This window comes from Ornithodoros turicata, chromosome 6 (genome assembly GCF_037126465.1).
Source record: "Ornithodoros turicata isolate Travis chromosome 6, ASM3712646v1, whole genome shotgun sequence".
Lineage (NCBI taxonomy): Eukaryota > Metazoa > Arthropoda > Arachnida > Ixodida > Argasidae > Ornithodoros > Ornithodoros turicata.
In genome coordinates this window covers 58,422,366-58,440,067 of record NC_088206.1, presented here as the reverse complement: position 1 = coordinate 58,440,067, position 17,702 = coordinate 58,422,366, and the positions used below count along the sequence as shown (strand labels likewise).

General features: G+C 42.6%; 1 protein-coding gene across 1 annotated transcript in view; it reads right to left on the bottom strand.

Moving 5' to 3' along the window:
- The window catches only part of LOC135396803 (1-phosphatidylinositol 4,5-bisphosphate phosphodiesterase-like), a 53,138-nt gene that overhangs the window by 20,968 nt on the left and 14,468 nt on the right, over positions 1-17,702 (bottom strand). Inside the window, exons 10-20 of the mRNA XM_064627991.1 lie at positions 17,545-17,645; positions 12,232-12,289; positions 12,045-12,167; positions 11,161-11,357; positions 9,077-9,170; positions 8,916-8,995; positions 6,569-6,653; positions 5,571-5,661; positions 5,402-5,509; positions 4,634-4,647; positions 744-967 (exon numbers count right to left, since the gene is read on the bottom strand). Coding sequence (XP_064484061.1) covers positions 744-967; positions 4,634-4,647; positions 5,402-5,509; positions 5,571-5,661; positions 6,569-6,653; positions 8,916-8,995; positions 9,077-9,170; positions 11,161-11,357; positions 12,045-12,167; positions 12,232-12,289; positions 17,545-17,645 — 1,175 coding nt within the window. The remainder of the gene's footprint in view (positions 1-743; positions 968-4,633; positions 4,648-5,401; positions 5,510-5,570; positions 5,662-6,568; positions 6,654-8,915; positions 8,996-9,076; positions 9,171-11,160; positions 11,358-12,044; positions 12,168-12,231; positions 12,290-17,544; positions 17,646-17,702) is intronic.

Sequence of the window (17,702 nt, the reverse complement as noted above, 5' to 3'; positions counted from 1 at the left end):
TCATCTTGCATTCTTGATATCTTGATTGATGCATACAAGATCTTGCATTCAGGGGAGCCCAATGCATACAATGTGCATTAGGTACAAAAGAAAAACGGTGCGCAGTATATGAGATGTAATTCAAAAAATTAGCAGTGAACAACATTTTATTTTGCAATATTCTATCAACTTTAGATTGACATTCAAATGGAGCTTAGAAAACAAACAGTAACATTTATTATCAATCGTGTCTTTTAGCAAAAAATGAGCATCATACGTTATCTCTCTCTGTAATACCTTCATTCACTTCAAAATAGTTTGTATTTTTACAGATGACACTTCATTTTACGGATGACACTTGAACATTCAGCAAAACTGTTACCTTTCAGTGTCTTGCATTTCGTTTGTCACAACTTGTGGGTGGGTGGGATGAAAAAATTTGGGGGAGCTCTCCCCAGCGGAGAGGCCTGCAGGGTTTTGGGAGTAGAATTTATTTTGGTGAATGCTAGTTCAACTGCTAATCCTGTTTTACTAATTAACAACAAATCAATTATTAATTTAAATTATTGACAAATATCAATTAAATTAATTTGTAACAAATTAATTTGATCAATTTAAATAATTTAGTCCTACACCAAACTGTACCACCAAAAAAGTTGCATGAAATTTCCCAAGAAAGACATGAAAGACAAATTCTAGGTAAAAGAAACACCTGATCAGAAGTTATATGTATAATATCAAGCAAAGAACAGAAGTAAGGATACTTGACAAACTCAATGGCTTGTGATTTGAGGCATCCCAGAGCTGCTGTTTCAGCGAACGAGGACATGTTGTAGTGGAGGTTGCGTTCCTCAGCAACATCAAATCCCTGGAACTTGACGGGCTGGGCATAGTTCACGAGAGAGGAGAGGAACGGGTGCACATGCACTGTGGCACCTGTGTATTGGTAGTGGGCCATGGCAAGCTGCTCTTCAAGTTGGGGCTCCACCTAGAATAATGTAGTTGCGTAATTAGGTTTCGACGCACATGACCAAACACAGCTACAACGAAGAACTGTTCATCACCGTTCACACAAGTGCCTGAAAGGTTGTCTGGATCCATTAAACGACCATAAGCCTTGCTACAGTTGCAAGACAAAGGACAATGTGTAGGATCGTCAAATGTTGAACTACTGCAAAAAGATTTTACCACTGAAAATAACGTGTCAGCGCCATCTGCTTTGAGCAGTTTAGCACAACGTTCACAATAGCCTGCTCAACAGTGTGAAGCCCCTGCTGTTTAATACAAGGTTTCCCCCCTCAGTACGACCATACCTCTACTTACATCCTATAATCCCTGACACACTCTACTGTTGTTGTGTCCTCAACTGAGATAACAATGTGTCCTTCTACAGGGTTCCCAACTGCATGACAACTTTCATCAATGAACACGAATAAAAAGTAAAAAGTAAAAAAAAAGCCCTCCTTCTACTTTTATTGTGTGTTGTGCTTTACATGCAGGTGATCCCAGGGTAAGGTCATCTGCATTCTATATTTTCTCATATGTGGGACAGCAAGTCTCCGTATGTCAACAATCAAAAATAAATAAATGCTCAGAAAGTTTTTTTTTATTGTTATACAAAAAATAACACGGAAAGAATGGTCCATCAAGTGAGCATGAAGCAAAATATAAAGTAAAAAAATACTTGGTTCCTGAACGTTATTCAGAACGCTTCGCCAGCATCCTAATGGAAAGATGCTTCAGGATGCGTTACCGTAACGAACGATGCAGTCGTTGACTAGTTTTTGCACATCTAGGTATGAAATTGGCATAAAATCTGTCAGAACTATTGAGCAGACCTAATCTTCAAAGCCTTTATTCGAAATAGCCACAAAGCCACCAGTATGTGTCTGCTGCCCCACCAAAGAAAAGCGAGAAAACTCCCATGGCAAATTTATGCAAGTCATCATTGAGGTGCACGGTGATAGGAGTCATCACGATAGTGATGATAACAATGGCTGATGAAAGAGCTCCCTCGCAACTTTAAGGAGCTTCCGCAAAATTGGAAGGATGGTGGTTAGCTGGTGAACGTTCATAGTGCAGAACAAACCTTGAGCTTGAGGAACACCGGGGAATGACGAGACTACACGAAGGGGCTAAAAACCAGCATCCCCCGGTGTTCCGCAAGCTCAAAGTTCGTTTTGTACTACTGCCTCAATATTTCTAGTGTTTGCACAGCCTAACCTACTGCTCTTGCATCATCTTTGCATGACATTGAAGATGATACATTTAATTATATTGCCCATTTTCTTGAATTCAGAGAGCCACAACTTGTAATTTCCTCATCATGATGAAATACAGTCACAAAGCACCGTAATTTCACGTGTATAGCCGCGGCTTATGCTCAATTTTTTTTTTTTTTTGCGGGCGCTCTGAGGCTTATCCACCGGTGCGGCTTATCTGATGACTATTTTTCCGGGGTATTTTCCCCATACCCAGGTTTTAAAAAAAGGACCAACAGTGTCTCCAGAACAGTACCGCCCTGCCAATGCATGAACAATACATAACAGGGGCGCATTCACATTCAAGTAGACTGACCTCCCTGGTACCTTCCCCCATGCAGCTTTAACGAAAGGGGTGTCAGTGATTCATGGAAGACCACTGACCCATCGATCCAGTAAAAAACGCGCAAGAAGGGCACAATCCGATCTTAGTAGAACACTAGAACTGACCTCCTTTGTTGTACACCATGCCAACCCCGGAATGTGAACAACATAGTTTATGGCTTTCTCTACGGTTTCCTTTGTTGGAAGTTTATATCTGCACCACTGGTTTACCGCACAAATCAGTCGTGTCGTATTGCCCGCGGCTTATCCGCCAGGAAATTTTCAAAATGTTCCTAAAAACGGCTTATACGCGTGAAATTACGGTAGTATATTTTTGAACCATTCACATTTTAGGTTGGAATACACGTGATATGCAGGAAATCCAACAGTGACTGTTGCTTCACTGATGGATTTCCTGCATATCATTATTCTGGACGCTCGTTGCTTTCTTCACTTTCCTCTGTTGGAATACGCGTTTAAGAAAGGTAAAAGCAGGCTTTGCTACGATGTGCAGGAAACAGCTGTTTACCAACAGTACTCACCTTCTTTTCTGGATAGTACAAAGGAAGCATATGAAAAAGACAGAAAAAGAAGAAGCAGAGATTATGAATGCAAGGGCAGCAGCTAACAAAGACCAACTAACCAGAATAAGGCATTGTACAGGATTACATATCAAAACTGAATATGTATATATAGATATAATGCTAACTGCACAGCATTTACGATGTCAAAACGTGCTATGAACTAGGAGCTAGGCCTACAGTATCCATACCGTACTACAATGCCCACGGTATTGACTACTTCTAAAATAAGCACTAACTACATCATGTGCATGTTATCCCAGTACAGAGGCAATGGTACTGAGATATGAGGACTTTAGTATGAAGGGCTAGAGCATAGCTTTTTTTTTAATACACACACAAAAGATGACAACTGTTGCAGGTGCTCTCTATGGTTTGTACTGTACCTGTTAAGAGGGTTAATCGTCCACTGCTACTAGAGTTTCAAAATATTAGTAGGGTGACAACATCTAAGTGCATACATCGGGATGCATTTTGTTGCTTCAATCCGGTGAGGAACGACAAGCCAAAGGGTGCAGAGAAGCAAAAGGAAGTGCAGCATCGTGAACACTGCACACGTTCCTGTCTTCAGGTTACTTACGATGAGGTTAATATACGTAAAGAGAAGATCACTGTACAATAATCACTATGCAGCCAGAAAAAAATGTGTTGCTCTACATGCACTTCTTGGGAGTGCAGTTTCTCTTCTTCTGCTTTGTGGTACATATTTGAACTCAATAACTTCTGCAGACTGTCACGCTTGGGTAACCTGCACATTTGTACTGCTCTGCAGGACACAATACGACAAAAAAGGTGTTAAAGGCTACAGGCGCATTGGCCAAGAGAGACCCCATATCATCTGTGAAACCTCATGCTCTGTGCCGTCATCTTTTCTTCGCACATCCCGCTACCTTCGGCTATGCTGCTAATTTCTACGGAGTACCAAGCACAAGATTCAGAAAGCGTGAGAAATCCAGAGCAAGAGGAGAAGATATGCAGCAAGAAAGCGGAGCACGCAGAGAGATTCTCCAGCTTGAAGAATCAAGCACCACACGAAGCGGACATCCACCACCGTTTAATGAGTGCTAATACACCATTTGTCACAAGACTCACTTTTCGATCCTGCAATTTCCTCGGTGGGTGAGCTCACCTCGACTGAATTCACTTCAACCGAATTCCCCTCAACTGTGGAGAACGGGGGGGTTCACACACTGTTACTAGAGCTGAGTGATAGAGTACGTACACTAACACTGCGCTTGCACACACCTATACTATGTGCGATAAAAGAGCAAAAGTATTTCATACGGTGTACAACCTTTGCATACTGGACCGAACCCGATATAAATTGCAGAAACGTCTGCCTTTATGCTATGGTTCGAGCTCGCTAGTTGGCTCACAATAGGAAAAGGCTTCAGATGCAATTCCAAACTGTCAAGTGTAGTGCCTCAAAATGTCCTTCAAAAGAACTTGCGCCTTGAGGTTAAGATAAGTAGGTAGGTATTTTTTCACTTCTTCCATAGTTTGTAAGATGCTAGGATGGGGAAGTTACATAGAAAGCATTGTCAGTAAATTATCAGTTATCAGTGTTGAATGGGGCCTGAAAAGGCTGATTCAGCGTTAAATTCCTGTAACTGTTTGTGAAGAGGAAGCTAGATCTTACTCTACATAAAACGATCTGGCCAAGAGATCCCTTTGTTTTTCTTTAAAATTACCGCGCTGCCACACCGCACAGAACGTCACTATTATGCAGCTAGACGCTGTGCGGAGCACCGTTACGCAAGTCACTTGACATTATGACACATGATGAGCGTTACCAAGTCATGCGTTATCAGTCATGGATAGTGAGGGATAAACGTGGGTGGAACTTTCAATATATGTGTATTGACAAGTTCAAGATTAGACTTTAATTCTGCATTCTTGTCACACGTCATGTCTTTTGGACCTTGTGTGCCGCAAAACATGGGCCACATTGAATCATCAAAGGCCCTCCACAGGCATCACAGGACCATCATAGTTCCTTACAACCCTGCCACCAGTAGATTAACTGTATTGTAGCCAGGAGCTTGTAGAAGGGTCTGAGTCAGACAAACCCTCCGAAGTGTTCTCGTTGTGCACATGCTCCATGAGACACAGCTTGCCCACACTTATGATGTAAATGCTATCCGACATCCTCAGCACATTTTTCATGATCAGGTTAATTTATGGGCACCCACTATCCTGCACTCTTACACATGTGCATACACTGCTTAGCATTATGTGGCTAGAATTTGAATCAATCCCTACCTCCTTCTTCAGTTGCAGGGAGGATGGTTACGGCTGCATCTTCCTTTTCTTCATCATCGTCATCATTCTGTAGTTGTCCCTTCTTCCATAGCTCCAGTTCTCCTGCAATGTGAAAAGTCCACCGTCATGATCCACCCGGCGGGAAGGACCAAGAGTGACACACGTTTCTCATCTTCTGGCTTGAGCCGTTTGTTCTTGATGATGATCTTTCTCTTCATATCATGTGGGCTCGGAAGTGGGTTTCCGGGGTCCAACTATCACAGAAAAGTGCAAGTGGGATATAGACAGCGTTTGTGTTCTCTCTAAGAAATTATTTGCACAGCAGAACAAAAAACCGTTGATGTGAAGCCATTGACACTATCCCTGGTGCACTGCCTGTCCTTGATAAGGCCAGACCATGTGGAAAACCCAGTACCAGCGACATGCTGGGATTAGGACACTACACAGTAGCATTGGAAGTCTTCCCCTGATAAGGATATGTAATGTCAAAAATGCACCCAATGGCACCATTAAATACCATTATCCACAAATTATTACCCTTACAGCAATAATTAATTAACAATTCACCACCTTTTAGCGCTGCAGTCTGACTCAACGATCAGAGTCAAACATTACTTGCACAAACATTCAGGGTTAGTCAATGTTCTAGGCAAAAACTACAGTGACAGTAAAGCAATGCTACATTTCCTGAAATTGACATGATCTAGCACTAGACAGTGCTACATCAGGTGCTGCCACAAATTCACAAAGGAGGACATGCCAAACCCTGATGTGACAGATGAAGATTCCCATCAAACACTTCCAGTTTGACTCGGGTTGTGAACATTAAAGCTTTCGCTGATTTTCACAGTTATATTTCACATGCCGTTTCAAGCTTGAGGACAGGACCGCCACCACAGAGCAGAGCATGTAGCTAACGAGAACAGCTTTCATGCATGCGGTGACAGAAACAGACAAAGTGACAAAAGCCAATGAATGCATCTACCGCACACACCTAAGGAACCACAGCAGTACCCACAGAACATCGAGCCATGACAGCCACAAGTTAGCTACTAGCAAGTAGCAGTCACAAAAAGAAAAAAAGAGCTTGCAAGAATATGGCAAGACACTTGAAAAGAAAGAAAGAAAAGGAATGGCTCGAGGAGTAGGGTCCAAAAGTACCGGGTAATTTGGTAGTGGCTCAGTCAGTAGCAGATCCCCAAAGATTTCTGAGCAGTACTTGGCCAGCTTATATTGCTGCTTCTTGCTAGAAAGTAAAAATTGCAAGAAAAGCCAGGAGTTTGTCGAACAACTTCCAAGTTTTTCTATATCCTGTTCCTTAGTGATCATAAGACCAAGTTACACGCATCCAAATATCAAACTTAGGTATATGCCAAAGGCAAATATAAAGCCATCCCAACACTTCTCAAAAAAGCTTCAATAGAAACTAGAGCTGTGCGAATAACAAAATTTCAATTGTAAATAGTTTACGAATATTTCATTTACACTGTGAATCAGATCCGAATCATTTCTTCAGACGGCGAATCCAATTTGAATAATCAGAAAAGGCCCAATTCGAATAATTTCAAATACTTTACGGTGAAATATTTTGTGGTGGTGTTCTCATTGGATTGTGTTCTGCTCCAAACATGTGAGCCTTTTCACCCAGCATAACGTATCGTGAGTAAGGTTGCCACCTTTCGGAGTGAAAAATACCGGCTGAGGGAGGGGAGGTGGAACAGAAGGAAAGGACGAAAGGCTCGTGGGAGAGGGAAAGTGGGTGAGGAACGTTGTAGCTGGCATGACACAACCACCAACAGCTTTGTACAACCACTGCTCTTGTCCCCTCAGAACACAAGACTTAATGAATAACAATGATAATAATAACAACAATGAATAATAATAATAATGAATAATTAAGCAGTGATGGCCAGTAGTTAACTACATGTAGTTAAACTACTAGTTAAACTACCTGATTGTAGTTAAAAAGTAGTTATCAACTACTTGCAGAAATGTAGTGACAACTACTAGTTAAACTACTATTTCGAGTAGTTAACTACAGTAGTTAGGTTACTGCAGGCGCCAACTACGTCCGATTTCGCCGCAGGCTTTACGGCACGATTGTGCTTCTGACTTTTTCCTCGAGCTACTTGTTTGATGAGAACGGAGGTGCTGAGCAATTGTGCCGTGCATGTGTACTAAATCTTCATTTTTATCGCTGCTCGTGATCCATATTTAGGTGTCCAAGAACACTATAGTATGGGATTGGTGTTGATGGACAACGTTAAGTAGTTATAGATGTAGTTAAAATACATTGCAGTAGTTAAAGAAGTAGTTTTAACTACCTCCCCTGAAAAGTAGTTGAACTACTAGTTAAACTACTCCATCGCGAAGTAGTTAGTAGTTATAGTTAAACTACTGTAGAAGTGGTTAGTGGCCATCACTGTAATTAAGAAAACAACTGGTGACTGCGGAGTTGGGTCTGTGCTCCAGATTTATTCAAGCTGTAGTCGAATGTTGAAGGCAAAACCCCACAAAAGCCCCTATGAAAGGTCTTGAGCCACAAATACCGGCAAAAGGCTGCCGGTATCACCTTCCTACCGGCAACTGGCAGAGAGCGCAAATAACCGGCCGTGCCGGTATAATACCGGCCTGGTGGCAACCCTAATCATGAGAGAAGGATCCCTCTGTGTTGTGTATGGTAGACGGCATTAGTGGGATGAACTGCACTGAGAGTTGGCCGACAAGTTCCATGCTGTCTGCTCCAGGCACATCTCCTCATTTCTATGTTTAGATTGTGAATTTCCTGTACTTCTCTTTTTTTTTTTTTTAAACAGCACATGGTATTTCCATCTGCTACTGAACATAACTCTGCGAGTTGATAGTACATTCACTGGAACCTGCAATGCCCAGAGTAGAGTGTTGACCACGAGCTCACAAAATTTGTAGACTTTAGTGACAGTATATTGTAAACAGTGTAAAGAAGGCTTCACGTAACGTTCGAGTGTACTGAAGTGAAGCCGATTTGCAGAATGGAGCCGCACACAAAAAGAACAATGGCGGTAACGTGAAGTGGGCTTCACCTAACTCTTGAATGTAATGAGGTGAAGCCCACCAGCAGAATGGCAATAGCGATACCTTGCTTCAATACTATTCGAAAAATATTCGAAAATTTCGAATACTGAAAATAGGTTGCTAACAGCATTCGAATTGCATCAGACATTCATTTCATCATTCATTCATTCATTCAGATCATCATTGCCGCTTTGTGGCCGCCCCTAAACAACTGATGTAACATGTTGCGTCTATAATAAAGAAAGAAAGAAAGAATAATATTCGAAATTTCGAGTATTCGCACAGCTCTAATAGAAACTAATCGATAGTTTTTAAAAGCTTGTTGAATATTTTACTTGTCAACTTTACAGAGTTAAAATCATTTACATATTTCCAAAATACATGCATCTCAAAGGGTTTCCACTGACCTACAGTGGACACAAAAGGAGTGACACGGAACAATGGTCAAACTCACCAGCAGTGGTTCTCAAAAGAGAGAATCACAGGATAATCTGATGTCACAAATGCACAGTCCCTGATGGCATAAATCACATCCTGAAATCAAAACAATCTCTGTATGTGTGCTTCCCATACTCAAGCACGGCTCGTTTGTGGCAACAAGAAATTTGAAATCACCTTGAAAAGAATGTCTGTGCACATTGCTTTGCCATGCGTGATGATTGGCTCTTCGTCTTCACCTTTCCCATCCCAACAGTCCAGTTCAACACACCTAGAGCAATGAACATTGTACTGAGAGTCTCAGTTTGCAAACAACAAAAAACATATGCTTTATGATGAATCTCCCAACATCACAAATGAAACAGCATTTTTATGTCAGGCCAGCGTGATAAAGTTGAGCCCCACTATTGAAGTTGCAGAGACCTCTTCCAGACTTTACCTTAGACATATTATAATGGAAATGGAAAACAGGGACAAAAATTGAAGGCACTTAAAAGTTTCAACACGGAAGTAGCAAAAATACAAACATCAAAAACAAAGTTCAAAACATAAAGTCATTATGTACTATGAACATGGCTATGGGGCTCTCCCTCACTGCAAAGCAAAGAAGGGCACAGTTGGACTCAAGGCACCCATGAAGTCCTACTGTTATTACACCACTTGGAACAGCTGGATCTATTGCATGCTTGATATTACTACCACAGAGCTCCTCAGAAACGCGATTCACAGACACCACCATTCTGCATTCACCCAATATACATGTACTAGCTGTCACACTTAAGGCCCCTGGTTTTCTGCTGCGGCACCGACCTGTAAATTCCGCAATTTTCCGCGGCAAGGAGTCAACGGCTGCTTGAAATGGGAAACACTTTATTTTCTTGGAGGATGTGAGAACAAAAAATATTTTATAAATTTACAGATTCAAAGCACTGTTGTGGCTCAGCGTTACAGAATATTGTGTGTTCTCCTCTGACAGCGAATGCCGTTTGTCGCCTGCAATCATTTTATACCTGTTGAAAGATCTTTCAGCATCTACAGAGTTTATAGGTACTTGATCGCAATAGACGCTAAATTCGGAGCAAGCACCCTCATTCTGTTCCAAAACCCAATTAGTATGTCGAAGGGTCATGTGTACCATGGAGCAGTTGGGAGCGTGCATAGCACGCGTTTTTATTTTATGCTCTTTTGCGTGAGTGCGCAATACTTCTCCTGAGACGCTGCATGTTGTAGTAACCATCCACATCGCGCCAATCGCGTCCTTCGGCCTAGTCGGATTTCCACGAAATTTCGAGCAAAATAAGGGATTCCGCGATGAATTCCGCGGAATCGTGGAAAACCCGGGGCCTTAGTCATACTGAGCAACAATTAACATCTGGGTCTGTCAAAAGGTAGTACCTATTTGCCACCACAACCAGGCTGAAAAATTCAGGTTTTCTCCATGTAACCTTTAACAAAGTTTCGCTAACACACTTTCACATTATCTGTAGGGGTGAGCGAATCCGAATATTTTAAGTCGAATCGAATATCGAATCGAATGAATGAAAAAATTCCGAATACCGAATCGAATATTCGTGCAAAATTTACAATATGTGACCTTCGCACTAAAAGTTTCCATTTTGTAGCCCATGGCTTTAGTGTGATTTTTCTGGCATTAACTGTCACAAGAGAGACATGCAATTGTTCTGTTTAAAGCCCCTCCTCTTTAATTTTACATGAGAGTGCTTCCTGCTTTTCAGGTGAGCCTACACTTATTCGAGAGTCCTAACTTTTTAAAGGCAACCTCACAGACATCAAATCAAAGTCCCTCGTCGGCACCGCTAAACTGCACGTTGGAGGGGCGCCACCCCTTCCACAGACGATGTCTACAAAACTAACTTTGGATAACGTTATCTTAAACGAAACACCGTCCTGCCTGTGTTGGCCCTGCAGCAAGAGCAATTTCGTAAAGCAGGCTTCACCTCATGCACGGAAGCATCAGGTGAAGCCCACTTCCGGGTTGTGTCGTTCATATTCGTGTTCATATTCATATTCGTTATAGTCGACATAATTCGATATTGAATATTCGATTCGCGAATCGAATAGTTCGAGCGTTTGATATTCGATTCGAATTCGAGAATTTGAATATTCGCACACCCCGAATTTATCTGCACACCAGCAAGTGGCTCTTTCATGAAGGATCATTCGCCGGTTGCTGCATATTTATTTACATGCGGCTATTGTGACTGTAATGTTGTCCTTGTAGACTTGCACATTATTCTCACCTGCATCCAGCAAGCAGTACCTGTCGATACATTTCGACGGAAGACTTTCCCCCAAACTGTCGACCGGTGAGGTAGGTATTATGGGAAGAATTGATATAATAGTGAGACAGAGGCTGATCCATTTCCATGTACATGTCCAGACGGTCCAGAAAAACAGGGGCGTTCTCGTCGGACATAAGATATTGCACTAGCCCAGCCTGCACAAAAGAAGCTCGTTTCAGGTTCTGGATTAAAGAGTGGCGACAAATCAACAATTTATGTTTCGAAATCAAGCACATCATCGTTATGGCTGGTGTCAACTGTGACATGACTATTATGTAAGCGTAAAGTAAGTGTGTAAGTGTATGTCTCGTTTCTAAGAAAATACATGCTCTGTTGCATCCTCCGTTGCCAAAGAATATCTGATGGGCTGAACACGTTATGACAGACATTGATTATGACCCAGGGAATGGCACAGTAAGTATCTAACGCATTCACTTGGACATCTCTGTCAATGCATCTGCATACGAGCAGGTATATCACATCACTCACTGGAGGACATGCCATCATACACGTTCTCCTCAGTCTGCGATTGGAATGCACTGCCGTTCAAAATTGTCTCAGCGTCTTTGTTGTCGACCTTTGTTCAGTTATTATTATCGCTTCAGTGAGTTATTGTTCCAGTATATTCGCAAACTGTACGAACCACAACACTGACACCAGAACTCGGGGAGTTCACTCATTCGCTTCCTCTTCTTCGTCGTTCATCTGTACCTGGCCGCCCAACGTAGTAGTGCGATGCACTTGTAATTTGCTTTTCTTTTTTGTTGTTATTGCTTTTTGTGCGTCCCATTACTGCTACAGTCCCTGAAGGGACCAAACAGTATTATGAGCTAAAATAATACCTGGCTAAGGTGGCCTTCTTGAATTAGTTCAGAGTTTGTCTCGTAAGTGCTGACGATCTCGCGCACCCGTCGTTCATCGTAGAATGGATGCAGGATTTCGTTTAACCGTGGATCTCTTTGTTTCTGCGGAAAGAGGCACATACAACATGTAGCATGTGCGTGCAGTGATACAGATTCAGTTTTTTACCTCATTGAGGAAGGCGATGAACTGCTTGAGGCTGATGTAGTCAGTTTTTCCCTCCGTTCTATGTGACATGCAAACGGTGAAAAAATTTACAAACTTCTGTTTTGAAATGGGATATTAGGAAAGCACCCCAATAAATATCAAGAAATATCACTATATAAATATCATTGTGATATTAGGCTCGATTTTACTGCAGTTACTTGCTCAAGTTAAGTGATAGCATAACATAAAATTCAAGCTTGTTTGACATGTCAAGATTGATAACAAAAACTTCGAGTTTGTTTACGTCGATAAGCCTCTCCCACAAAATTAATTTCTCCTCTTCGGTTGCTATGAATGCTAACTGCTGTGACACTGGACATTATGATTAGATGATTAATTAATTTCCATGCGACAACACAACACAACCAGCACAGAGTTGGGCTAAGACACAAAGGGAATTTTTGCTGCATTTCAAAAAGGGCGTCTCTATTCGGAATAGAGCATTTCTATAAAAATGTATTTCCTATGCATCTACCATTCACAGAATTCAAAGCTCACTAGTGCATGACAGAAGATGAGCTTAAATTAATGTGACCAGATGTCCCGCTTTTGCAGTCATGGTCCCGCTGTCCCACGAGCCTGCCCGGGTGTTTTGCCCCATGTTTGACCGGAACAATCCCCGAATAGAAAAAAAAATGTGGCTAAACAAAGGTTTTCTACTCCCACATGGCCTTCTTCTGCCTTACGTCTTACAATCTTGCAAATGGAACATCACGATGTGTTGGCCAACAAGCCATTCCTTTTACAATACGCAAACATCGCCTGCGCACGCTTTGTTCATGAAACTGCCTCGGTGGGACCATGGTCTCGATATAATGATCAATCACCACGACGCTGACTATAATAACGAAATGGAAGCACGCGTTCAGCGAGTTTGGGGTGGCAAAATGGAAAAACCAAAAAAGGAATACAAATCCAAAAATCAAGGAAAAATAACAGCACTGGGTATTGGCAAAGTGAAATGTATTTGAGTGACGACCCCCCCCCCCCCTGCCCAATGTTCCGCATTAAGGTCGGAGAAATATGGTCACATTAACTTAAATACATATAGGCAAAGCACGGTATATTTCACTGTACATTGGGCAAAGTCTATGTCACATCCACGAAGGTACCTTATCTGAATAGAATTTTTGATCAGACTGCTTTCGCTTCTCGTTTTTTCCACAAACTATTAGCGATTGGAACAAGCTACCCTACCAGGTCAGTTCAACAAATGCATTGCACTCCTTCTTATCTCGACTGAGTAAATTATTGTACTGTGTGATATTATTAGGGTTTGATTTTTTCTGGTTAAATGCCTTTCCCAGATTTGGGAGAGAAAAATCGGGTGCTGCTTTTAAATCTGTAATTCGGGTTGAGATCGGGTGCTACTGATGCATTCAGGCATTATCAGTGTTTTTTCCCCCTCCTGTCATGCAAACAACCCGCGGATAAAGCAAGCTTTATAACATAGAAGAAGCTTATAACATAAAACATCTATAACATAAGAAGCACGCTTTATAACATAAAGCGTGCTTCACTCAGGTAATACCAGGCAATCAGGTAAAAAGGTCGTCTTCCAGAAAATACAGTATTTACATCCAGGGTGTCGAACCGAACCCGAACCCGAACCCGAACCGAAAACCGTATCCGAACCGTTATTTTTGCCGGAACCAAACCCAAACCCGAACCGAAATTTTCATGACACTGTTAAACCCGAACCGGAGCAGAACCGTAAAAAATAATAGCGGTAACCGGTTCGCAACAAAACGGTTCGGACATAAAAGAAGTCAGCATAAGAGTTCCTCTCTATCCCCGAACGAAGACACATTGGTATCATCATCACGCGCCTATATCATAAATTTCAGAAATGTTCACCTAGCAGTCAGACGACGACGTATAGTAAGTATACTTTCAGCGTCTTTTTAACATGTTGAAGCGCAGTTGTCCTTGTGAGCGCCGCGGCTAGCGCCCCACGCACGCGGTGCGGCATCTACTCTTCAGAGACCAGGTGCCACGCGGACGAATGAAACACGAATGGAGTAGGCCAGTTATGTAGCTCTACAGGACGAATATGTGATCAAATAAGCGCCCAAGATTTCCCTTTAGACGTGAGCAGCACAAATTAAACAAGTCAGAAACATGAGAAGTGGAGAAGGAGCGTACGCAGAACGATGCCTGTTTGATTGGTCGTGCTTTGAAAAGTAAATGTGGTTCTGCTTATTGGTAGCGCAGTTGTGTCGTCGTCACACGTTGCCGTGGTGTTGTGGATTTACAAGTACACTGCTGTGAGCTCGGACAGAGTAAGGCTTGCAGGTTTATTTTCGACATGCTTCAGTACGGTTTCAGATCGATTCACGCTGCGAAGGCAGTGTGCCGGCAAGTATTGTCGTCTGTGTTACGCTGTCCATCTTATTAGGCTTCCTTTAAGTGTATCTTGCTGGCACTGTGCGTGTGAAAAAAGATATTTTGGGAACAGAAAGCAGCAGGACTACACCGCTTCAACAGCGTGAACTCTAGTTGCAATAAGTGTTCATCCATTTCTCATTTCTCTCACTAAAGGGCTACCTCACCGCTAGAGACGTCAATGCAGACAACAGCAGTAAGCTATTAGCCACGCATTTCCTGATAAAAGCAGTTTTATGGAACATATATAACGGAAGCGTTGAACCGGTTCGCGAACCGGTTCGGGGCTGCGAACCGGTTTGCGAACCGGTTCGATTTCTGGCCTGGCCGAACCGGAACTGAACCGGAACGAAATCAAAACAACGCGAACCCGAACCCGAACCGAACCCGTATTTTTTGCGGTTCGACACCCTGTTTACATCAGGCATGTGTACTAAATAGTGTGCATGAAACATGACACATCGTGATATGTAATTAGAATTCAGAAAGAAATTGCATTTAACCCGAATCAGCATTATCCTGATTCGGGAGGGAATAATCGGGGGGAGGTAATTGGGTTTAACCTGAAAAAGTCAGACCCTAAATATTTTATACAGTAGAATCTCGATGATACGATCACGGATGATACGAATTTCGGGATGATACGAATTCTTTTCCGGTCCCGGCCGGAATGCCTATTCTTCCCATGTATTCGAGTTCGGATGATACGAACGAGCCGAGGATGCGACAGAGGTCGTTCCCCCGTGACGCGAGAGCGCGCGAGTCACGCTGCTCCTTCTTTCGAAAAGCGAGGGCGATCCTCACCACGAACTCCCTTACATCATGCTGCGCAATGCAAGCAATGACTTTCCCTTTGGTGGATCAAAGAGTGCATCAGATAAGATCAAAGGGATTGCACTTCCCGGAACCTTATCACCTTATCTCTGTTTGGACCTTTTTACCCCCCTCGCAGCAATAAACCGCGAAGCTGTGTGACATCGCTCTGACGGAAAACAGCGACTCAGAACACGTGGAGGGAACATATCAGGACAACTTCTGGCAACATTACGCGTCACCATTCCGCAAGTCTGCTTCACCTAACGCCCGCGTGCTTTAGGAGAAGCTCGCTTTCGAACAGTGTCGCGCGACTCTCGCGTGGATGGAAAGCACGTGCTGGGTCTTTTGAATCATTTCGCGAATTTGGTCAGTATTGACCAAAAACGGAGACACAAGAGCGTTACGACCGACCTCTTTCACTGACAGTAACGGAAAATGAACAGTCACTGTCTAGTTTCTTGCCTAAATTTTTATTTTTGTTTAATTCGTTCGATACGAATTTCGGATGATACGAATTTTTTGCGCTACCCCGTGAGATTCGTATAATCGAGATTCTACTGTATTACTACTGGCTTTTTGTATCCTTTATCTTGCGCTATTTCTAATGAAATATAAATGAGTAAACTAACACAGTCGATTGGTATCACGTACTGTATATCATGTACTGTACTGTGTTGTCTGCATATTTTATCTTGGCTTGTATTATGTGTCACGTTACAGCAGAACCTCGATGATACGAATCTCTTGATGTGGCAGAAAATATTCGTATCATCCGAAATTCATATCAGAAATGAAGTAGACGAGCACACCAAAGTGCAGGAAATGCATACTTGCTATGTAATTTCTTTCTTCTCACAATGAGAAAAGTTAACTTGAAATTGTCTGTCTTGAATGTTATCTTTCCTGCAATATCGACATCTATCACCTCCTCGGCTCATCCGTATCATCCACGAAGGCAAGATAACACGTTTGTATCATCTGAACTCTAATATACGGGAAGAACAGCCATTCCGGCCGGGACTAAAAAATAATTTGCATTAACCATGATCATATAATCGAGATCGTACTGTATACAGTAGAACTTCGCTAATTTGATCTCGCTTAATTTGAAATTCCAGTTCACTTGAAGGATTGCTGCAGACCCATCTTCACGATCTGACCGCATAATTCGAAAAAAAAAAAACCTGCCCGTATCCCGCTTGATATATAAGTTTCCTACCTAATTTCATCATCTACCATCGGCTTCCAACCCACGCAACAACGACCTGCCATAAAAACCCCGCACTTGCTGTTGCCGACTTCCTTTCCCAGCCACCAATCACTTGGCGCAACCTTCTCTCTCCTCACGCTTCCTTGCCAGCCAGTGTCCAAGCTGTGTTGCCATTACGGATTATGCGAACAGCGTGTTGGCTTGCTTTCGTTTTGTGCTTCTGTTGAGGTCCATTTCGAAGTCCACTTCTTGCCTGTGGGCTGTGGAGACAGCCCGTGGGTGAAGTACAAGACGCTGACGATAAAAGAAAAAGTGGCGATCACCGCAGCCAATCTGCAACGTGCTGTAAGCTCCTGCCGGTGATACAAGCTCCAAGGAGGGCTTTGCGGCTTTCAAAGAGTACGCCAGGATAGAAAACACAGAACAGACCTGTTCCGCAACTCTCACGGGGGACATCGTTCTGAACACGGCTCGCGGAAATGAACAAAGTGATGATGGCGGTAATGAATCTGCACACGCACCATCACTTTCGGAAGGTTGTTACGCGAACAGCGCGCACAGCGATAAGAAACACTTCGTAGCCCATCTTGAACGAACGGTGATGTGCGATGCCATTTTCGAAAATCGGCAAACGAAGATAAGTGAGTTCTTCGGCAAATAAATATATTTTCCGTCACCATGCTCATAGGCTCGCTTAATTCGAACGCCCACTTAATTCGCAAAATTTTCGCCGTCCAGACGACTTCGAATTAGCGAGGTTCTACTCTATGTGAATTGCTTTGTATTCCACCAACTCCTGTTAATATCCAAAAAAAAATTAAATAAAAATCCTGGTTGACATGAATAAATAAATCAGGGCTTACACAGAGTTGAAAAGCTCCTCAATATCATTGCGAGGACAGACCCGCTGATACAGTTCTTGAAACTTCTCCAAAGTAAACTCTTTTGGGTCAATCACGTCATTCTGAAAGCGTGTGCAACTTGCATCAGTCATTGCATTGCGAGTCAAGGGAAAAGTTGC